At 59.3% G+C, this 23062-nt stretch overlaps 1 protein-coding gene and 1 long non-coding RNA gene across 6 annotated transcripts in view; one reads left to right on the forward strand and one right to left on the reverse strand.

Annotated features, from left to right (window-relative positions):
- Positions 1-23062, forward strand: part of LOC140197872 (calpain-5) — a 53968-nt gene that overhangs the window by 19065 nt on the left and 11841 nt on the right. For all 3 annotated transcript variants that reach the window (XM_072258419.1, XM_072258420.1, XM_072258421.1), the window contains exons 7-8: positions 403-598; positions 20401-20520. In XM_072258419.1, coding sequence (XP_072114520.1) covers positions 403-598; positions 20401-20520 — 316 coding nt within the window. The remainder of the gene's footprint in view (positions 1-402; positions 599-20400; positions 20521-23062) is intronic.
- The window catches only part of LOC140197874 (uncharacterized), a 74497-nt gene that overhangs the window by 4239 nt on the left and 47196 nt on the right, over positions 1-23062 (reverse strand). For all 3 annotated transcript variants that reach the window (XR_011886046.1, XR_011886045.1, XR_011886044.1), the window contains exons 4-5: positions 21677-21963; positions 20396-20571 (exon numbers count right to left, since the gene is read on the reverse strand). This is a non-coding gene — a long non-coding RNA (uncharacterized lncRNA). The remainder of the gene's footprint in view (positions 1-20395; positions 20572-21676; positions 21964-23062) is intronic.

Below are 23062 nucleotides of genomic sequence, written 5' to 3' on the forward strand. Positions count from 1 at the left end.
CACAATGCTCCCTCCTGCCCGACACTCCCATGATGCAACGCACTTTCCTGCTTGCCCCTCCTATCAGGGCATATTATTATGTCCCTCGGTGTGGCACTCTCTCCTCACCTCCTCTCCCGCGGTGGGGTTCTCCTTTACTGCCGCCCGTCCCACAGGACAGTGCTCCCTCCTCACTATCCCCCCCCACAATGTGAGGCACTCTCCCCTCACCTCCCCTCCCGCGGTGGGGTTCTCCTTTACTGCCGCCCGTCCCACAGGACAGTGCTCCCTCCCCGCTGCCCCTCCCGCGGAGTGGCGCATCCTTCTGGCGCCCGTCCTGCAGCACACGCCCCCTCCAGCCGTCCGCATGTTCTGCATTCAGGGTAACTACGCTCGAGATTCTGTGTTTGACCTCGCCCCCAGGATGAGCTTTGAGGACTTCATGTGGAACTTCACCGACCTGGTCGTGTGCCGACGCATCAACACCTCCATCCTCAGCTTCCACAAGACATGGGCAGAGGCTCGGACCTTCGCCCAGTGGTCCGTGAGCACCGACGCTCTCCAGAACCGCAGTGGGGGATGCCTGAATAACCGGCACACCTTTCTACAGAACCCGCAGGTCCGGGCCCCTCGGCTCCTCGCACACCTCCATTTGTACAGCACCTTCTAGCAGGGTGTGAGGCTCCGGGGGGGGGGGGGGGGTGGGCAGGGAATGATCAGACAGGGCACCTAATCACCAAACACAGAGGGAAGTCCGGAAGATGGAGGGAATTCCAGAGCTCAGGACACGTGCAGCTGACAGAGTGATTGGAATGATAGAGAGGCTGGAACAAGGGGAGGGGAGATGAATTGGAGGAGGTTACAGAGACAGGGAGGGGTGTAGGGGATGGAGGGGTTACAGAGACAAGGAGTGATGTAGGGGATGGAGGGGGTTACAGAGACAGGGAGGGGTGTAAGGGATGGGGGGGTTACAGAAACAGGGAAGGGTGTAGGGGATGGAAGGGTTACAGAGACAGGGAGGGGTGTAGGGGATGGAGGGGTTACAGAGACAGGGAGGGGTGTAGGTGATGGAGGGGTTACAGAGACAGGGAGGGGTGTAGGGGATGGAGGGGTTACAGAGACAGGGAGGGGTGTAGGGGATGGAGGGGTTACAGAGACAGGGAGGGGTGTAGGGGATGGAGTGGTGACAGAGACAGGGAGGGGTGTAGGGGATGGAGGGGTTACAGAGACAGGGTGCCGTGTAGGGGATGGAGGGGTTACAGAGACAGGGAGGGGTGTAGGGGATGGAGGGGTTACAGAGACAGGGAGGGGTGTAGGTGATGGAGGGGTTACAGAGACAGGGAGGGGTGTAGGGGATGGAGGGGTTACAGAGACAGGGAGGGGTGTAGGGGATGGAGGGGTTACAGAGACAGGGAGGGGTGTAGGGGATGGAGTGGTGACAGAGACAGGGAGGGGTGTAGGGGATGGAGGGGTTACAGAGACAGGGTGCCGTATAGGGGATGGAGGGGTTACAGAGACAGGGAGGGGTGTAGGGGATGGAGGGCGTTACAGAGACAGGGAGGGGTGTAGGGGATGGAGGGGGTTACAGAGACAGGGAGGGGTGTACGGAATGGAGGGGGTTACAGAGACAGGGAGGGTTGTAGGGGATGGAGGGGTTACAGAGACAGGGAGGGGTGTAGGGGATGGACATGTTACAGAGACAGGGAGGGGTGTAGGGGATGGAGGGGTTATAGAGACAGGGAGGGCTGTAGGGGATGCGGGGGTTACAAATACAGGAAGGGGTGTAGGGGATGGAGGAGGTTACAGAGACAGGGAGGGGTGTAGGGGAGGGAGGGGGTTACAGAGACGGAGGGGTGTAGGGGATGCGGGGGTTACAGAGACCGGGAGGGGTGTAGGGGATGGAGGGGGTTACAGAGACAGGGAGGGGTGTAGGGGATGCAGGATGTTACAGAGACAGGGAGCGGTGTAGGGGCTGGAGGGGGTTACAGAGACGGAGGGGTGTAGGGGCTGGAGGGGGTTACAGAGATGGGGGGTGTAGGGGCTGGAGGGGGTTACAGAGACAGGGAGGGGTGTAGGGGATGGAGGGGGTTACAGAGACAGGGAGGGGTGTAGGGGATGCAGGATGTTACAGAGACAGGGAGCGGTGTAGGGGGTGGAGGGGGTTGCAGAGACGGAGGGGTGTAGGGGCTGGAGGGAGTTACAGAGACGGAGGGGTGTAGGGGCTGGAGGGGGTTACAGAGACAGTGGGGGTGTAGGGGCTGGAGGGGGTTACAGAGACAGGGAGGGGTGTAGGGGATGCGGGGGTTACAGAGACAAGGGGGGTGTAGGGGATGGAGGGGTTACAGAGACAGGGAGGGCTGTAGGGGATGGAGGGGGTTACAGAGACAGGGAGGGGTGTAGGGGATGGAGGAGGTTACAGAGACAGGGAGGGGTGTGGGGAGGGAGGGGGTTACAGAGACGGAGTGGTGTAGGGGATGCGGGGGTTACAGAGACAGGGAGGGGTGTAGGGGATAGAGGGGGTTACAGAGACAGGGAGGGGTGTAGGGGATGGAGGGGGTTACAGAGACAGGGAGGGCTGTAGGGGATGGAGGGGGTTACAGAGACAGGGAGGGGTGTAGGGGATGCAGGATGTTACAGAGACAGGGAGCGGTGTAGGGGCTGAAGGGGGTTACAGAGACGGAGGGGTGTAGGGGCTGGAGGGGGTTACAGAGACGGGGGGTGTAGAGGCTGGAGGGGGTTACAGAGACAGGGAGGGGAGTAGGGGATGGAGGGGTTACAGAGACAGAGAGGGGTGTAGGGGATGGAGGGGGTTAGAGAGACAGGGAGGGGTGTAGGGGATGGAGGGGGATACAGAGACAGGGAGGGGTGTAGGGGATGCAGGATGTTACAGAGACAGGGAGCGGTGTAGGGGCTGGAGGGGGTTACAGAGACGGAGGGGTGTAGGGGCTGGAGGGGGTTACAGAGACAGGGAGGGGTGTAGGGGATGCAGGATGTTACAGAGACAGGGAGCGGTGTAGGGGGTGGAGGGGGTTACAGAGACGGAGGGGTGTAGGGGCTGGAGGGGGTTACAGAGACGGAGGGGTGTAGGTGCTGGAGGGGGTTACAGAGACAGTGGGGGTGTAGGGGCTGGAGGGGGTTACAGAGACAGGGAGGGGTGTAGGGGATGCGGGGGTTACAGACATGGGGGGTGTAGGGAATGGAGGGGTTACAGAGACAGGGAGGGCTGTAGGGGATGGAGGGGGTTACAGAGACAGGGAGGGGTGTAGGGGAGGGAGGGGGTTACAGAGACGGAGGGGTGTAGGGGATGCGGGGGTTACAGAGACAGGGAGGGGTGTAGGGGATGGAGGGGGTTACAGAGACGGAGTGGTGTAGGGGATGGAGGGGGTTACAGAGACAGGGAGGGGTGTAGGGGATGGAGGGGGTTACAGAGACAGGGAGGGGTGTAGGGGATGGAGGGGTTACAGAGACAGAGAGGGGTGTAGGGGATGGAGGGGGTAAGAGAGACAGGGAGGGGTGTAGGGGATGGAGGGGGTTACAGAGACAGGGAGGGGTGTAGGGGATGCAGGATGTTACAGAGACAGGGAGAGGTGTAGGGGGTGGAGGGGGTTACAGAGACGGAGGGGTGTAGGGGCTGGAGGGGGTTACAGAGACGGAGGGGTGCAGGGGCTGGAGGGGGTTACAGAGATGGAGGGGTGTAGGGGATGGAGGGGGTTACAGAGACAGGGAGGGGTGTAGGGGATGGAGGGGGTCAGAGAGACAGGGAGGGGTGTAGGGGATGGAGGGGTTACAGAGACAGGGAGGGGTGTAGGGGATGGAGGGGTTACAGAGACAGACAGGGGTGTAGGGTATGGAGGGGGTTAGAGAGACGGAGTGGTGTAGGGGATGGAGGGGGTTACAGAGACAGGGAGGGGTGTAGGTGCAGGATGTTACAGAGACAGGGAGCAGTGTAGGGGGTGGAGGGGGTTACAGAGACGGAGGGGTGTAGGGGCTGGAGGGGGTTACAGAGACAGGGGGGTGTAGAGGCTGGAGGGGGTTATAGAGACGGGAAGGGGTGTAGGGGATGGAGGGGTTACAGAGACGGGGAGGGGTGTAGGGGATGGAGGGGTTACAGAGACAGGGAGGGGTGTAGGGGATGGAGGGGTTACAGAGACAGGGAGGGGTGTAGGGGATGGAGGGGATTACACAGACAGGGTGGGGTGTAGGGGATGGAGGGGGTTACAGAGACAGGGAGGGGTGTAGGGGATGCGGGGGTTACAGAGACAGGGGGGGTGTAGGGGATGGAGGGGTTACAGAGACAGGGAGGGGTGTAGGTGATGGAGGGGTTACAGAGACAGGGAGGGGTGTAGGGGATGGAGGGGTTACAGAGACAGGGAGGGGTTACAGAGACAGGGAGGGGTGTAGGGGATGGAGTGGTGACAGAGACAGGGAGGAGTGTAGGGGATGGAGGAGTTACAGAGACAGGGAGGGGTGTAGGGGATGGAGGGGTTACAGAGACTGGGTGCCGTGTAGGGGATGGAGGGGTTACAGAGACAGGGAGGGGTGTAGGGGATGGAGGGCGTTACAGAGACAGGGAGGGCTGTAGGGGATGGAGTGGTGACAGAGACGGGGAGAGGTGTAGGGGATGGAGGGGTTACAGAGACAGGGAGGGGTGTCGTGGTTGGAGGGGTTACAGAGACAGGGAGGGGTGTAGGGGATGGAGGGGTTACAGAGACAGAGAGGGGTGTAGGGGATGGAGGGGGTTACAGAGACCAGGAGGGGTGTAGGGGATGGAGGGGTTACAGAGACAGGGAGGGGTGTAGGGGATGGAGAGGGTTACAGAGACAGGGAGGGGTGTACGGAATGGAGGGGGTTACAGAGACAGGGAGGGTTGTAGGGGATGGAGGGGTTACAGAGACAGGGAGGGGTGTAGGGGATGGACATGTTACAGAGACAGGGAGGGGTGTAGGGGATGGATGGGTTATAGAGACAGGGAGAGGTGTAGGCGATGCGGGGGTTACAAATACAGGGAGGGGTGTAGGGGATGGAGGAGGTTACAGAGACAGGGAGGGGTGTAGGGGAGGGAGGGGGTTACAGAGACGGAGGGGTGTAGGGGATGCGGGGGTTACAGAGACGGAGGGGTGTAGGGGCTGGAGGGGGTTACAGAGATGGGGGGTGTAGGGGCTGGAGGGGTTACAGAGACAGGGAGGGGTGTAGGGGATGGAGGGGATTACACAGACAGGGTGGGGTGTAGGGGATGGAGGGGGTTACAGAGACAGGGAGGGGTGTAGGGGATGGAGGGGGTTACAGAGACGAAGGGGTGTAGGGGATGGAGGGGGTTAGAGAGACAGGGAGGGGTGTAGGGGATGGAGGGGTTACAGAGACAGGGAGGGGTGTAGGGGCTGGAAGGGGTTACAGAGACAGGGAGGGGTGTAGGGGATGCAGGATGTTACAGAGACGGAGGGGTGTAGGGAATGGAGGGGGTTACAGAGACGGAGGGGTGTAGGGACTGGAGGGGGTTACAGAGACAGGGAGGGGTGTAGGGGATGGAGGGGTTACAGAGACAGAGAGGGGTGTAGGGGATGGAGGTGGTTACAGAGACAGGGAGGGGTGAAGGGGATGCAGGATGTTACAGAGACAGGGAGGGGTGTAGGGGATGGAGGAGTTTACAGAGACAGGGAGGGGTGTAGGGGAGGGAGGGGGTTACAGAGACAGAGAGGGGTGTAGGGGATGGAGGGGCTTAGAGAGACAGGGAGGGGTGTAGGGGATGCAGGATGTTACAGAGACAGGGAGCGGTGTAGGGGCTGGAGGGGGTTACAGAGACGGAGGGGTGTAGGGGCTGGAGGGCGTTACAGAGACGGGGGGTGTAGGGGCTGGAGGGGGTTACAGAGACAGGGAGGGGTGTAGGGGATGGAGGGGGTTAGAGAGACAGGGAGGGGTGTAGGGGATGGAGGGGTTACAGAGAGGGAGGGGTGTAGGGGATGGAGGGGTTACAGAGACAGAGAGGGTGTAGGGGATGGAGGGGGTTAGAGAGACAGGGAGGGGTGTAGGGGATGGAGGGGGTTACAGAGACAGGGAGGGGTGTAGGGGATGCAGGATGTTACAGAGACAGAAGGCGGTGTAGGGGGTGGAGGGGGTTACAGAGACGGAGGGGTGTAGGGGCTGGAGGGGGTTACAGAGACAGTGGGGGTGTAGGGGCTGGAGGGGGTTACAGAGACAGGGAGGGGTGTAGGGGATGGAGGGGTTACAGAGACGGGGAGGGGTGTAGGGGATGGAGGGGTTACAGAGACAGGGAGGGGTGTAGGGGATGGAGGGGATTACACAGACGGGGAGTGGTGTAGGGGATGGAGGGGGTTAGAGAGACAGGGAGGGTTGTAGGGGATGCAGGATGTTACAGAGACAGGGAGCGGTGTAGGGGGTGGAGGGGGTTACAGAGACGGAGGGGTGTAGGGGCTGGTGGGGGTTACAGAGACGGGGGGTGTAGGGGCTGGAAGGGGTTACAGAGACAGGGAGGGGTGTAGGGGATGGAGGGGTTACAGGATCAGAGAGGGGTGTAGGGGATGGAGGGGTTACAGAGACAGGGAGGGGTGTAGGGGATGGAGGGGTTACAGAGACAGGGAGGGGTGTAGGGGATGGAGGGGATTACATAGACAGGGTGGGGTGTAGGGGATGGAGGGGGTTACAGAGACAGGGAGGGGTGTAGGGGATGGAGGGGGTTACAGAGACGGAGGTGTGTAGGGGATGGAGCGGGTTAGAGAGACAGGGAGGGGTGTAGGGGATGGTGGGGTTACAGAGACAGGGAGGCGTGTAGGGGCTGGAAGGGGTTACAGAGACAGGGAGGGGTGTAGGGGATGCAGGATGTTACAGAGACAGGGAGGGGTGTTGGGAATGGAGGGGGTTACAGAGACGGAGGGGTGTAGGGAATGGAGGGGGTTACAGTGATGGAGGGGTGTAGGGGCTGGAGGGGGTTACAAAGACAGGGAGGGGTGTAGGGCATGTAGGGGTAACAAAGACGGAGGTGTGTACGGGATGGAGGGGGTTACAGAGACAGGGAAGGGTGTAGGGGCTGGAGGGGGTTACAGAGACGGAGGGGTGTAGGGGCTGGAGGGGGTTACAGAGACAGTGGGGGTGTAGGGGCTGGAGGGGGTTACAGAGACAGGGAGGGGTGTAGGGGATGGAGGGGTTACAGAGACGGGGAGGGGTGTAGGGGATGGAGGAGTTACAGAGACAGGGAGGGGTGTAGGGGATGGAGGGGTTACAGAGACAGGGAGGGGTGTAGGGGATGGAGGGGATTACACAGACAGGGTGGGGTGTAGGGGATGGAGGGGGTTACAGAGACAGGGAGGGGTGTAGGGGATGGAGGGGGTTACAGAGACGAAGGGGTGTAGGGGATGGAGGGGGTTAGAGAGACAGGGAGGGGTGTAGGGGATGGAGGGGTTACAGAGACAGGGAGGGGTGTAGGGGCTGGAAGGGGTTACAGAGACAGGGAGGGGTGTAGGGGATGCAGGATGTTACAGAGACAGGGAGGGGTGTTGGGAATGGAGGGGGTTACAGAGACGGAGGGGTGTAGGGAATGGAGGGGGTTACAGAGACGGAGGGGTGTAGGGACTGGAGGGGGTTACAGAGACAGGGAGGGGTGTAGGGGATGGAGGGGTTACAGAGACAGAGAGGGGTGTAGGGGATGGAGGGGGTTAGAGAGACAGGGAGGGGTGTAGGGGATGGAGGTGGTTACAGAGACAGGGAGGGGTGAAGGGGATGCAGGATGTTACAGAGACAGGGAGGGGTGTAGGGGATGGAGGAGTTTACAGAGACAGGGAGGGGTGTAGGGGAGGGAGGGGGTTACAGAGACAGAGAGGGGTGTAGGGGATGGAGGGGGTTAGAGAGACAGGGAGGGGTGTAGGGAATGCAGGATGTTACAGAGACAGGGAGGGGTGTTGGGAATGGAGGGGGTTACAGAGACGGAGGGGTGTAGGGAATGGAGGGGGTTACAGAGACGGAGGGGTGTAGGGACTGGAGGGGGTTACAGAGACAGGGAGGGGTGTAGGGGATGGAGGGGTTACAGAGACAGAGAGGGGTGTAGGGGATGGAGGGGGTTAGAGAGACAGGGAGGGGTGTAGGGGATGGAGGTGGTTACAGAGACAGGGAGGGGTGAAGGGGATGCAGGATGTTACAGAGACAGGGAGGGGTGTAGGGGATGGAGGAGTTTACAGAGACAGGGAGGGGTGTAGGGGAGGGAGGGGGTTACAGAGACAGAGAGGGGTGTAGGGGATGGAGGGGGTTAGAGAGACAGGGAGGGGTGTAGGGGATGCAGGATGTTACAGAGACAGGGAGCGGTGTAGGGGCTGGAGGGGGTTACAGAGACGGAGGGGTGTAGGGGCTGGAGGGGGTTACAGAGACGGGGGGGTGTAGGGGCTGGAGGGGGTTACAGAGACAGGGAGGGGTGTAGGGGATGGAAGGGGTTAGAGAGACAGGGAGGGGTGTAGGGGATGGAGGGGTTACAGAGACAGAGAGGGTGTAGGGGATGGAGGGGGTTAGAGAGACAGGGAGGGGTGTAGGGGATGGAGGGGGTTACAGAGACAGAAGGCGGTGTAGGGGGTGGAGGGGGTTACAGAGACGGAGGGGTGTAGGGGCTGGAGGGGGTTACAGAGACAGTGGGGGTGTAGGGGCTGGAGGGGGTTACAGAGACAGGGAGGGGTGTAGGGGATGGAGGGGTTACAGAGACGGGGAGGGGTGTAGGGGATGGAGGGGATTACACAGACAGGGTGGGGTGTAGGGGATGGAGGGGGTTACAGAGACAGAGGGGTGTAGGGGATGGAGGGGGTTACAGAGACGGAGGGGTGTAGGGGATGGAGGGGGTTAGAGAGACAGGGAGGGGTGTAGTGGATGGAGGGGTTACAGAGACAGGGAGGGGTGTAGGGGCTGGAAGGGGTTACAGAGACAGGGAGGGGTGCAGGGGATGCAGGATGTTACAGAGACAGGGAGGGGTGTTGGGAATGGAGGGGGTTACAGAGACGGAGGGGTGTAGCGAATGGAGGGGGTTACAGAGACGGAGGGGTGTAGGGGCTGGACGGGGTTACAGAGACAGGGAGGGGTGTAGGGGATGGAGGGGTTACAGAGACAGGGAGGGGTGTAGGGGATGCAGGATGTTACAGAGACGGAGCGGTGTAGGGGGTGGAGGGGGTTACAGAGACGGAGGGGTGTAGGGGCTGGAGGGGTTACAGAGACGGAGGGGTGTAGGGAATGGAGGGGGTTACAGTGACGGAGGGGTGTAGGGGCTGGAGGGGGTTACAAAGACAGGGAGGGGTGTAGGGCATGTAGGGGTAACAAAGACGGAGGTGTGTACGGGATGGAGGGGGTTACAGAGACAGGGAAGGGTGTAGGGGCTGGAGGGGGTTACAGAGACGGAGGGGTGTAGGGGCTGGAGGGGGTTACAGAGACAGTGGGGGTGTAGGGGCTGGAGGGGGTTACAGAGACAGGGAGGGGTGTAGGGGATGGAGGGGTTACAGAGACGGGGAGGGGTGTAGGGGATGGAGGAGTTACAGAGACAGGGAGGGGTGCAGGGGATGGAGGGGTTACAGAGACAGGGAGGGGTGTAGGGGATGGAGGGGATTACACAGACGGTGGGGTGTAGGGGATGGAGGGGGTTACAGAGACAGGGAGGGGTGTAGGGGATGGAGGGGGTTACAGAGACGAAGGGGTGTAGGGGATGGAGGGGGTTAGAGAGACAGGGAGGGGTGTAGGGGATGGAGGGGTTACAGAGACAGGGAGGGGTGTAGGGGCTGGAAGGGGTTACAGAGACAGGGAGGGGTGTAGGGGATGCAGGATGTTACAGAGACAGGGAGGGGTGTTGGGAATGGAGGGGGTTACAGAGACGGAGGGGTGTAGGGAATGGAGGGGGTTACAGAGACGGAGGGGTGTAGGGACTGGAGGGGGTTACAGAGACAGGGAGGGGTGTAGGGGATGGAGGGGTTACAGAGACAGAGAGGGGTGTAGGGGATGGAGGGGGTTAGAGAGACAGGGAGGGGTGTAGGGGATGGAGGTGGTTACAGAGACAGGGAGGGGTGAAGGGGATGCAGGATGTTACAGAGACAGGGAGGGGTGTAGGGGATGGAGGAGTTTACAGAGACAGGGAGGGGTGTAGGGGAGGGAGGGGGTTACAGAGACAGAGAGGGGTGTAGGGGATGGAGGGGGTTAGAGAGACAGGGAGGGGTGTAGGGGATGCAGGATGTTACAGAGACAGGGAGCGGTGTAGGGGCTGGAGGGGGTTACAGAGACGGAGGGGTGTAGGGGCTGGAGGGGGTTACAGAGACGGGGGGGTGTAGGGGCTGGAGGGGGTTACAGAGACAGGGAGTGGTGTAGGGGATGGAAGGGGTTAGAGAGACAGGGAGGGGTGTAGGGGATGGAGGGGTTACAGAGAGGGAGGGGTGTAGGGGATGGAGGGGTTACAGAGACAGAGAGGGTGTAGGGGATGGAGGGGGTTAGAGAGACAGGGAGGGGTGTAGGGGATGGAGGGGGTTACAGAGACAGAAGGCGGTGTAGGGGGTGGAGGGGGTTACAGAGACGGAGGGGTGTAGGGGCTGGAGGGGGTTACAGAGACAGTGGGGGTGTAGGGGCTGGAGGGGGTTACAGAGACAGGGAGGGGTGTAGGGGATGGAGGGGTTACAGAGACGGGGAGGGGTGTAGGGGATGGAGGGGTTACAGAGACAGGGAGGGGTGTAGGGGATGGAGGGGATTACACAGACAGGGTGGGGTGTAGGGGATGGAGGGGGTTACAGAGACAGAGAGGGGTGTAGGGGCTGGAGGGGGTTACAGAGACGGAGGGGTGTAGGGGCTGGAGGGGGTTACAGAGACAGTGGGGGTGTAGGGGCTGGAGGGGGTTACAGAGACAGGGAGGGGTGTAGGGGATGGAGGGGTTACAGAGACGGGGAGGGGTGTAGGGGATGGAGGAGTTACAGAGACAGGGAGGGGTGTAGGGGATGGAGGGGTTACAGAGACAGGGAGGGGTGTAGGGGATGGAGGGGATTACACAGACAGGGTGGGGTGTAGGGGATGGAGGGGGTTACAGAGACAGGGAGGGGTGTAGGGGATGGAGGGGGTTACAGAGACGAAGGGGTGTAGGGGATGGAGGGGGTTAGAGAGACAGGGAGGGGTGTAGGGGATGGAGGGGTTACAGAGACAGGGAGGGGTGTAGGGGCTGGAAGGGGTTACAGAGACAGGGAGGGGTGTAGGGGATGCAGGATGTTACAGAGACAGGGAGGGGTGTTGGGAATGGAGGGGGTTACAGAGACGGAGGGGTGTAGGGAATGGAGGGGGTTACAGAGACGGAGGGGTGTAGGGACTGGAGGGGGTTACAGAGACAGGGAGGGGTGTAGGGGATGGAGGGGTTACAGAGACAGAGAGGGGTGTAGGGGATGGAGGGGGTTAGAGAGACAGGGAGGGGTGTAGGGGATGGAGGTGGTTACAGAGACAGGGAGGGGTGAAGGGGATGCAGGATGTTACAGAGACAGGGAGGGGTGTAGGGGATGGAGGAGTTTACAGAGACAGGGAGGGGTGTAGGGGAGGGAGGGGGTTACAGAGACAGAGAGGGGTGTAGGGTTTATGGAGGGGCTTAGAGAGACAGGGAGGGGTGTAGGGGATGCAGGATGTTACAGAGACAGGGAGCGGTGTAGGGGCTGGAGGGGGTTACAGAGACGGAGGGGTGTAGGGGCTGGAGGGGGTTACAGAGACGGGGGGGTGTAGGGGCTGGAGGGGGTTACAGAGACAGGGAGGGGTGTAGGGGATGGAGGGGGTTAGAGAGACAGGGAGGGGTGTAGCGGATGGAGGGGTTACAGAGACGGGGGGGTGTAGGGGCTGGAGGGGGTTACAGAGACAGGGAGGGGTGTAGGGGATGGAGGGGGTTAGAGAGACAGGGAGGGGTGTAGGGGATGCAGGATGTTACAGAGACAGGGAGCGGTGTAGGGGCTGGAGGGGGTTACAGAGACGGAGGGGTGTAGGGGCTGGAGGGGGGTTACAGAGACGGGGGGGTGTAGGGGCTGGAGGGGGTTACAGAGACAGGGAGGGGTGTAGGGGATGGAGGGGGTTAGAGGGACAGGGAGGGGTGTAGGGGATGGAGGGGTTACAGAGAGGGAGGGGTGTAGGGGATGGAGGGGTTACAGAGACAGAGAGGGTGTAGGGGATGGAGGGGGTTACAGAGACAGTGGGGGTGTAGGGGCTGGAGGGGGGTTACAGAGACAGGGAGGGGTGTAGGGGATGGAGGGGTTACAGAGACGGGGAGGGGTGTAGGGGATGGAGGGGTTACAGAGACAGGGAGGGGTGTAGGGGATGGAGGGGATTACACAGACGGGGAGGGGTGTAGGGGATGGAGGGGGTTAGAGAGACAGGGAGGGTTGTAGGGGATGCAGGATGTTACAGAGACAGGGAGCGGTGTAGGGGGTGGAGGGGGTTACAGAGACGGAGGGGTGTAGGGGCTGGTGGGGGTTACAGAGATGGGGGGTGTAGGGGCTGGAAGGGGTTACAGAGACAGGGAGGGGTGTAGGGGATGGAGGGGTTACAGGATCAGAGAGGGGTGTAGGGGATGGAGGGGTTACAGAGACAGGGAGGGGTGTAGGGGATGGAGGGGTTACAGAGACAGGGAGGGGTGTAGGGGATGGAGGGGATTACATAGACAGGGTGGGGTGTAGGGGATGGAGGGGGTTACAGAGACAGGGAGGGGTGTAGGGGATGGAGGGGGTTACAGAGACGGAGGTGTGTAGGGGATGGAGCGGGTTAGAGAGACAGGGAGGGGTGTAGGGGATGGTGGGGTTACAGAGACAGGGAGGCGTGTAGGGGCTGGAAGGGGTTACAGAGACAGGGAGGGGTGTAGGGGATGCAGGATGTTACAGAGACAGGGAGGGGTGTTGGGAATGGAGGGGGTTACAGAGACGGAGGGGTGTAGGGAATGGAGGGGGTTACAGTGACGGAGGGGTGTAGGGGCTGGAGGGGGTTACAAAGACAGGGAGGGGTGTAGGGCATGTAGGGGTAACAAAGACGGAGGTGTGTACGGGATGGAGGGGGTTACAGAGACAGGGAAGGGTGTAGGGGCTGGAGGGGGTTACAGAGACGGAGGGGTGTAGGGGCTGGAGGGGGTTACAGAGACAGTGGGGGTGTAGGGGCTGGAGGGGGGTTACAGAGACAGGGAGGGGTGTAGGGGATGGAGGGGTTACAGAGACGGGGAGGGGTGTAGGGGATGGAGGAGTTACAGAGACAGGGAGGGGTGTAGGGGATGGAGGGGTTACAGAGACAGGGAGGGGTGTAGGGGATGGAGGGGATTACACAGACAGGGTGGGGTGTAGGGGATGGAGGGGGTTACAGAGACAGGGAGGGGTGTAGGGGATGGAGGGGGTTACAGAGACGAAGGGGTGTAGGGGATGGAGGGGGTTAGAGAGACAGGGAGGGGTGTAGGGGATGGAGGGGTTACAGAGACAGGGAGGGGTGTAGGGGCTGGAAGGGGTTACAGAGACAGGGAGGGGTGTAGGGGATGCAGGATGTTACAGAGACAGGGAGGGGTGTTGGGAATGGAGGGGGTTACAGAGACGGAGGGGTGTAGGGAATGGAGGGGGTTACAGAGACGGAGGGGTGTAGGGACTGGAGGCGGTTACAGAGACAGGGAGGGGTGTAGGGGATGGAGGGGTTACAGAGACAGAGAGGGGTGTAGGGGATGGAGGGGGTTAGAGAGACAGGGAGGGGTGTAGGGGATGGAGGTGGTTACAGAGACAGGGAGGGGTGAAGGGGATGCAGGATGTTACAGAGACAGGGAGGGGTGTAGGGGATGGAGGAGTTTACAGAGACAGGGAGGGGTGTAGGGGAGGGAGGGGGTTACAGAGACAGAGAGGGGTGTAGGGGATGGAGGGGGTTAGAGAGACAGGGAGGGGTGTAGGGGATGCAGGATGTTACAGAGACAGGGAGCGGTGTAGGGGCTGGAGGGGGTTACAGAGACGGAGGGGTGTAGGGGCTGGAGGGGGTTACAGAGACGGGGGGGTGTAGGGGCTGGAGGGGGTTACAGAGACAGGGAGGGGTGTAGGGGATGGAAGGGGTTAGAGAGACAGGGAGGGGTGTAGGGGATGGAGGGGTTACAGAGACAGAGAGGGTGTAGGGGATGGAGGGGGTTAGAGAGACAGGGAGGGGTGTAGGGGATGGAGGGGGTTACAGAGACAGAAGGCGGCGTAGGGGGTGGAGGGGGTTACAGAGACGGAGGGGTGTAGGGGCTGGAGGGGGTTACAGAGACAGTGGGGGTGTAGGGGCTGGAGGGGGTTACAGAGACAGGGAGGGGTGTAGGGGATGGAGGGGTTACAGAGACGGGGAGGGGTGTAGGGGATGGAGGGGTTACAGAGACAGGGAGGGGTGTAGGGGATGGAGGGGATTACACAGACAGGGTGGGGTGTAGGGGATGGAGGGGGTTACAGAGACAGAGAGGGGTGTAGGGGATGGAGGGGGTTACAGAGACGGAGGGGTGTAGTGGATGGAGGGGTTACAGAGACAGGGAGGGGTGTAGGGGCTGGAAGGGGTTACAGACAGGGAGGGGTGTAGGGGATGCAGGATGTTACAGAGACAGGGAGGGGTGTTGGGAATGGAGGGGGTTACAGAGACGGAGGGGTGTAGCGAATGGAGGGGGTTACAGAGACGGAGGGGTGTAGGGGCTGGACGGGGTTACAGAGACAGGGAGGGGTGTAGGGGATGGAGGGGTTACAGAGACAGGGAGGGGTGTAGGGGATGCAGGATGTTACAGAGACGGAGCGGTGTAGGGGGTGGAGGGGGTTACAGAGACGGAGGGGTGTAGAGGCTGGAGGGGTTACAGAGACGGAGGGGTGTAGGGGCTGGAGGGGGTTACAGAGACAGGGGGGGTGTAGGGGCTGGAGGGGGTTACAGAGACAGGGAGGGGTGTAGGGGATGGAGGGGTTACAGAGACGGGGAGGGGTGTAGGGGATGGAGGGGTTACAGAGACAGGGAGGGGTGTAGGGGATGGAGGGGTTACAGAGACAGGGAGGGGTGTAGGGGATGGAGGGGATTACACAGACAGGGTGGGGTGTAGGCGATGGAGGGGGTTACAGAGACGGAGGGGTGTAGGGGATGGAGGGTTTACAGAGACTGGGAGGGCTGTAGGGGATGGAGGGGGTTACAGAGACAGGGAGGGGTGTAGGGGATGGAGGAGGTTACAGAGACGGAGGGGTGTAGGGGAGGGAGGGGGTTACAGAGACAGAGAGGGGTGTAGGGGATGGAGGGGGTTAGAGAGACGGAGGGTTGTAGGGGATGCAGGATGTTACAGAGACGGAGCGGTGTAGGGGGTGAAGGGGGTTACAGAGACGGAGGGGTGTAGGGGCTGGAGGGGGTTACAGAGACGGAGGGGTGTAGGGGCTGGAGGGGGTTACAGAGACGGGGGGTGTAGGGGCTGGAAGGGGTTACAGAGACAGGGAGGGGTGTAGGGGATGGAGGGGTTACAGGATCAGGGAGGGGTGTAGGGGATGGAGGGGATTACATAGACAGGGTGGGGTGTAGGGGATGGAGGGGGTTACAGAGACAGGGAGGGGTGTAGGGGATGGAGGGGGTTACGGAGACGGAGGTGTGTAGGGGATGGAGCGGGTTAGAGAGACAGGGAGGGGTGTAGGGGATGGTGGGGTTACAGAGACTGGGAGGGGTGTAGGGGCTGGAAAGGGTTACAGAGACAGGGAGGGGTGTAGGGGATGCAGGATGTTACAGAGACAGGGAGGGGTGTTGGGAATGGAGGGGGTTACAGAGACGGAGGGGTGTAGGGAATGGAGGGGGTTACAGTGACGGAGGGGTGTAGGGGCTGGAGGGGGTTACAGAGACAGGGAGGGGTGTAGGGGATGGAGGAGGTTACAGAGACAGAGAGGGGTGTAGGGGATGGAGTGGGTTACAGAGACAGGGAGGGGTGTAGGGGATGGAGGGGTTATAGAGACAGGGAGGGGTGTAGGGGATGGAGGGGGTTACAGAGACAGGGAGAAGTGTAGGGGATGGAGGGTTTACAGAGACTGGGAGGGGTTTAGGGAATGGAGGGGTGACAGAGACGGGGAGGGGTGTAGGGGATGCAGGATGTTACAGAGACAGGGAGGGGTGTTGGGAATGGAGGGGGTTGCAGAGACGGAGGGGTGTAGGGAATGGAGGGGGTTACAGAGACAGGGAGGGGTGTAGGGGCTGGAAGGGGTTACAGAGACGGAGGGGTTTAGGGGATGGAGGGGGTTCCAGAGACAGGGAGGGGTGTTGGGAATGGAGGGGGTTACAGAGACGGAGGGGTGTAGGGAATGGAGGGGGTTACAGAGACAGGGAGGGGTGTAGGGGATGGAGGGGTTACAAAGACGGAGGGGTGTACGGAATGGAGGGGGGTTACAGAGACAGGGAAGGGTGTAGGGGATGGAGGGGGTTACAGAGACATGGAGGGGTGTAGGGGATAGAGGGCGTTACAGAGACAAGGAGGGGTGTAGGGGATGGAGGGGGTTACAGAGACAGGGAGGGGTGTAGGGGATGCAGGATGTTACAGAGACAGGGAGCGGTGTAGGGGTGGAGGGGGTTACAGAGACAGGGAGGGGCGTAGGGGATGGAGGTGGTTACAGAGACAGGGAGGGGTGTAGGGAATGGAGGGGTTACAGAGACAGGGAGGGGTTTAGGGAATGGAGGGGTGACAGAGACGGGGAGGGGTGTAGGGGATGCAGGATGTTACAGAGACAGGGAGGGGTGTAGTGGATGGAGGGGGTTACAGAGACAGGGAGGGGTGTTGGGAATGCATGGGGTTACAGAGACGGAGGGGTGTTCGGAATGGAGGGGGTTACAGAGACAGGGAGGGATGTCGGGGATGGAAGGCGTTACAGAAACAGGAAGGGGTGTAGTGGATGGAGGGGGTTACAGAGACAGTGAGGTGTGTAGGGGATGGAGGGGTTTACAGAGACAGGGAGGGGTTTAGGGAATGGAGGGGTGACAGAGACGGGGAGGGGTGTAGGGGATGCAGGATGTTACAGAGACAGGGAGGGGTGTTGGGAATGGAGGGGGTTGCAGAGACGGAGGGGTGTAGGGAATGGGGGGGGTTACAGAGACAGGGAGGGGTGTAGGGGCTGGAAGGGGTTACAGAGACGGAGGGGTTTAGGGGATGGAGGGGGTTACAGAGACAGGGAGGGGTGTTGGGAATGGAGGGGGTTACAGAGACGGAGGGGTGTAGGGAATGGAGGTGGTTACAGAGACGGAGGTGTGTAGGGGCTGGAGGGGGTTACAGAGACAGGGAGGGGTGTAGGGGATGGAGGGGTTACAAAGACGGAGGGGTGTACGGAATGGAGGGGGTTACAGAGACAGGGAAGGGTGTAGGGGATGGAGGGGGTTACAGAGACATGGAGGGGTGTAGGGGATAGAGGGCGTTACAGAGACAAGGAGGGGTGTAGGGGATGGAGGGGGTTACAGAGACAGGGAGGGGTGTAGGGGATGCAGGATGTTACAGAGACAGGGAGCGGTGTAGGGGTGGAGGGGGTTACAGAGACAGGGAGGGGTGTAGGGGATGGAGGGGATTACATAGACAGGGTGGGGTGTAGGGGATGGAGGGGGTTACAGAGACAGGGAGGGGTGTAGGGGATGGAGGGGGTTACGGAGACGGAGGTGTGTAGGGGATGGAGCGGGTTAGAGAGACAGGGAGGGGTGTAGGGGATGTTGGGGTTACAGAGACTGGGAGGGGTGTAGGGGCTGGAAGGGGTTACAGAGACAGGGAGGGGTGTAGGGGATGCAGGATGTTACAGAGACACGGAGGGGTGTTGGGAATGGAGGGGGTTACAGAGACGGAGGGGTGCAGGGAATGGAGGGGGTTACAGTGACGGAGGGGTGTAGGGGCTGGAGGGGGTTACAGAGACAGGGAGGGGTGTAGGGGATGCAGGATGTTACAGAGACAGGGAGCGGTGTAGGGGGTGGAGGGGGTTACAGAGACGGAGGGGTGTAGGGGATGGAGTGGGTTACAGAGACAGGGAGGGGTGTAGGGGATGGAGGGGTTACAGAGACAGGGAAGGGTGTAGGGGATGGAGGGGGTTACAGAGACAGGGAGAAGTGTAGGGGATGGAGGGTTTACAGAGACTGGGAGGGGTTTAGGGAATGGAGGGGTGACAGAGACGGGGAGGGGTGTAGGGGATGCAGGATGTTACAGAGACAGGGAGGGGTGTTGGGAATGGAGGGGGTTGCAGAGACGGAGGGGTGTAGGGAATGGAGGGGGTTACAGAGACAGGGAGGGGTGTAGGGGCTGGAAGGGGTTACAGAGACGGAGGGGTTTAGGGGATGGAGGGGGTTACAGAGACAGGGAGGGGTGTTGGGAATGGAGGGGGTTACAGAGACGGAGGGGTGTAGGGAATGGAGGGGGTTACAGAGGCGGAGGTGTGTAGGGGCTGGAGGGGGTTACAGAGACAGGGAGGGGTGTAGGGAATGGAGGGGTTACAAAGACGGAGGGGTGTACGGAATGGAGGGGGTTACAGAGACAGGGAAGGGTGTAGGGGATGGAGGGGGTTACAGAGACATGGAGGGGTGTAGGGGATAGAGGGCGTTACAGAGACAAGGAGGGGTGTAGGGGATGGAGGGGGTTACAGAGACAGGGAGGGGTGTAGGGGATGCAGGATGTTACAGAGACAGGGAGCGGTGTAGGGGATGGAGGTGGTTACAGAGACAGGGAGGGGTGTAGGGAATGGAGGGGTTACAGAGACAGGGAGGGGTTTAGGGAATGGAGGGGTGACAGAGACGGGGAGGGGTGTAGGGGATGCAGGATGTTACAGAGACAGGGAGGGGTGTTGGGAATGGAGGGGGTTGCAGAGATGGAGGGGCGTAGGGAATGGAGGGGGTTACAGAGACAGGGAGGGGTGTAGGGGCTGGAAGGGGTTACAGAGACGGAGGGGTTTAGGGGATGGAGGGGGTTACAGAGACAGGGAGGGGTGTTGGGAATGGAGGGGGTTACAGAGACGGAGGGGTGTAGGGAATGGAGGGGGTTACAGAGACAGGGAGGGGTGTAGGGGATGGAGGGGTTACAAAGACGGAGGGGTGTACGGAATGGAGGGGGTTACAGAGACAGGGAAGGGTGTAGGGGATGGAGGGGGTTACAGAGACATGGAGGGGTGTAGGGGATAGAGGGCGTTACAGAGACAAGGAGGGGTGTAGGGGATGGAGGGGGTTACAGAGACAGGGAGGGGTGTAGGGGATGCAGGATGTTACAGAGACAGGGAGCGGTGTAGGGGTGGAGGGGGTTACAGAGACAGGGAGGGGTGTAGGGGATGGAGGTGGTTCCAGAGACAGGGAGGGGTGTAGGGAATGGAGGGGTTACAGAGACAGGGAGGGGTTTAGGGAATGGAGGGGTGACAGAGACGGGGAGGGGTGTAGGGGATGCAGGATGTTACAGAGACAGGGAGGGGTGTAGTGGATGGAGGGGGTTACAGAGACAGGGAGGGGTGTTGGGAATGCATGGGGTTACAGAGACGGAGGGGTGTTCGGAATGGAGGGGGTTACAGAGACAGGGAGGGATGTCGGGGATGGAAGGCGTTACAGAAACAGGAAGGGGTGTAGTGGATGGAGGGGGTTACAGAGACAGTGAGGTGTGTAGGGGATGGAGGGGTTTACAGAGACAGGGAGGGGTGTAGGGGATGGAGGGGTTACAGAGACAGGGAGGGGTGTAGGTGATGGAGCGGTTACAGCGACAGGGATGGGTGTAGGGGATGGAGGGGTTACAGAGACAGCGAGGTGTGTAGGGGATGGAGGGGTTACAGAGACAGGGAGGGGTGTAGGAGATGGAGCGGTTACAGCGACAGAGAGGGGTGTAGGGGATGGAGGGGTTACAGAGACCGGGAGGAGTGTAGGGGATGGAGGAGTTTCAGATACTGGGAGTGGTGCAAGGGATGCAGGGGTTACAGAGACAGGGAGGTGTGTAGGGGATGGAGGGGGATACAGAGACAGGGAGGGGTGTAGGGGATGGAGGGGTTACAGAGACAGGGAGGGGTGTAGGGGCTGGAGGGGGTTACAGAGACAGGGAGGGGTGTAGGGGCTGGAGGGGGTTACAGAGACAGGGAGGGGTGTAGGGGATGGAGGGGGTTACAGAGATAGAGAGGGGTGTATGGGATGGAGGGGGTTACAGAGACAGGGATGGGTGTAGGGGATGGAGGGGGTTACAGAGACAGGGAGGGATGTAGGAGATGGAGGGGGATACAGAGACATGGAGGGGTGTAAGAGCTGGAGGGGATGACAGGGATATGGAGGGGTGTATCGTGGGGAAGAGGATGGGTTGATCATTATGTGTTGCCATGGTGTGGGAGAGCCGAGGAGGTGAAGGCGGTGGCCTGGTCAAGCACCATCTTGAGCCTCCCTCCTGACTCTCTGAGTGAGGTTGGTCTCCCTGACTGTGTCTGGGCTCTCATCCTGCTCTCTCTGTCTCCTCCCCCTCCCATACCACAGTTTGTCTTCCACCTGTCCAGCGATGACACGGCCGTACTCTCACTGCAACAGGAGGACAGGAGGAAACATCGCCGTGAGGGCAGTGGCGACAACCTCTCCATTGGCTTCGAGATCTTCAGGGTGAGTGCAGTTTCCCCTGACTTTCTCTTGTCCCTCTCCCTCCTCAGCTCTCTGTCAACACAAATGAGCAGATTAGTATTGGTTTATTGCTGTCACATGTACCAAAGGTTGTCGTGCACACTGTTCATTCAGATCAGATCATTACACAGTGCACTGAGCTAGGACAAGGTAAAACAACAACAAAGTGCAACAGCTACAGAGAAAGTGCAAGATCATAATGAGGTGGACTGAGAGGCCAAGAGTCAAATTTTTCCTACAAGAGTCTCATGACAGTGGGGTGGAAGCTGTCCTTGAGCCTGGTGGGACGTGCTTTCAGGCGCTTGTATCTTCTGCCTGATGGCGGGGGGACGGGGAAGAGAGAATCTCTGAGGTGGGTGGGGTCTTTGATTACGCTGGCTGCTTTACTGAGGCAACAAGAAGCGTAGACAGAGTCTGTGGAGGGGAGACTGGTCAAGAATGTACAGGCCACGATTAGTAAGGTTGCAGAGGACACTAAAGTAAGTGACATTGTTGACAGTGAGGAAGGTCCTCAAACCCTACCTGGACGGTGCAGATCAGCCTACTCAGTGAGTTAAGGAAGGGCGGATGGAGTCTAAATTCAGAGTTAAGTGCGAGGTGTTGTGTTTTGAGAAATCGAACTAGGACAGAACTTCCACAGTGAGTAGCAGGGCTCTGGTGATTGACGTAAAACAGAGGGACGTAGCAGTACAATTACATAGACACTAGAATGGCTGCTGTAGATCCAAAGCTGGATCACAAAATGCTGGAGAAACTCAGGAGATTCTATTTAATATCACAGAGAGTATGCAGTATACAACCTGAGATTCTTACTCTCCACAGACATCCACAAAACAGAAGAAAAACCCCAAAGACTGAATGACAGGAAAATGTTAGAACCCCAAAACCTCCTCCACCCTCCCACACACAAGTAGCAGCAAAAACATCAACCCCTCCCCTCCACCACCTCAGCAAAAAGCATCAGCCCCCACCACCCGCCATACAAGGAATAGCTAAGCCCCCAAAGAGACCATGATCTTCAGTCCATCAAAAACCACTGTTCAACCCAGCAGTTCAACATGCCACGGGCTCCCTCTCTCACTAACAAGGGAGAGAGGTATCGCTCCGGCCACAGCAAGAAGGAGAACCAACAGCTCACGGTTTCAGCGTTACGGTCTGCAGTGCTGCTTATTTCGACAGCAGCGTGCAGTGCTATCTCAATGTTCCGATCGACCGCAAAGCTTCAACCGGCGTCACCAGTGAGGAATCAGTTCATCCACAGGGCTGCGGGTCCACACGCTGAAGATGTCCATCTCCCTGGCCACTCCTGGAGTTATCAAAGATGCTCAGCTGCTGGACATGCTCCGCGAGCAGGAACCCACCACCGCGAAGAACCACAGATGGAGTGCAGCTGTAGATCATGGACTCGGACGGGACCCCAGCCACCTTGAAAAGGAAAGACGAGACATTAGAGAGAAGAATTTTAAACTGTTTCACAGAGAGACTGGAAGAAGTCACCCTCTGGTGTCATCTTTAGCTCCCCCCAGGCAGCACCTATGGAAATGCAAGTTCCCTGAAAGTGGTGTCACAGATAGGCGTACTGGTGAAAACACACAAGCCTGAAAACTTGTCCCATTAGGCTCAAAGGCAGCTCTTACCCCACTGTTACCACTGTGTTCAACAGGCCTCTTGTACTTTAAGTTGGACTATAGACCTCACAACCTACCTCGTCGTGACCTTGCACCTTATTGTCTGCTTTCTCTATAACGAGCAAATTAAACTGGATGCAATTTACAGACCTATGCATCTGTGGGATCGGGGCCGAGGGATGAGCCACGGACACTCGAGGAACCAACGCTCACAGTGACAGATAACCAGGTATACGGGCCGGGCGGAGATCACCCAGCTATCGTTGACTGGGCCTCAGCGGAGACTAGCAGCCAGTGCAACAGCCAACCGATCAGAACAAGTCAGATCAATATGAAGCAACACTCTATGATGTCACCGTGACCGGTGACGAAATGTTTGTGAACGAGCCTCCAGGGTCGGTGAAGAACCCAACAAACAAGCAGCCAACCTGAGCTACCAATCGTTTCTTTCACTTTATTCTGCATTCTGTTACTGTTCTACCTCAGTACACTGTAATTATTTCATCTGTATAAACAGTATGAAAGACAATCTCCTCTTTATGTGTTTTGCTACATGTGATGATAATGACTCAATTCCAAAGAATGTATTTGGCACACTGCCTTTCATCAGGCAGGGCACTGACTGTACAGTGCCTATGAAAAGTATTCACCTTCCCTGAAAGTTTTCCTGTTTTATTGTTTTACAACATTCAATCACAGTGGATTTAATTTGGTTTTTTTGACACTGATCAACAGAAAAGGGCTCTTTTGTGTCAAAGTGAAACCAGATCTCTACAAAGTGATCTAAATTAATTACAAATATAAAGCACAAAACAGTTGATTGTTTAAGTATTCACCCTCTTTAATACGACACACCAAATCATCACTGGTGCAGCCACTGGTTTTAGAAGTCACAT

Source organism: Mobula birostris, chromosome 5 (assembly GCF_030028105.1).
Source record: "Mobula birostris isolate sMobBir1 chromosome 5, sMobBir1.hap1, whole genome shotgun sequence".
Taxonomy (NCBI): Eukaryota; Metazoa; Chordata; class Chondrichthyes; order Myliobatiformes; family Myliobatidae; genus Mobula; species Mobula birostris.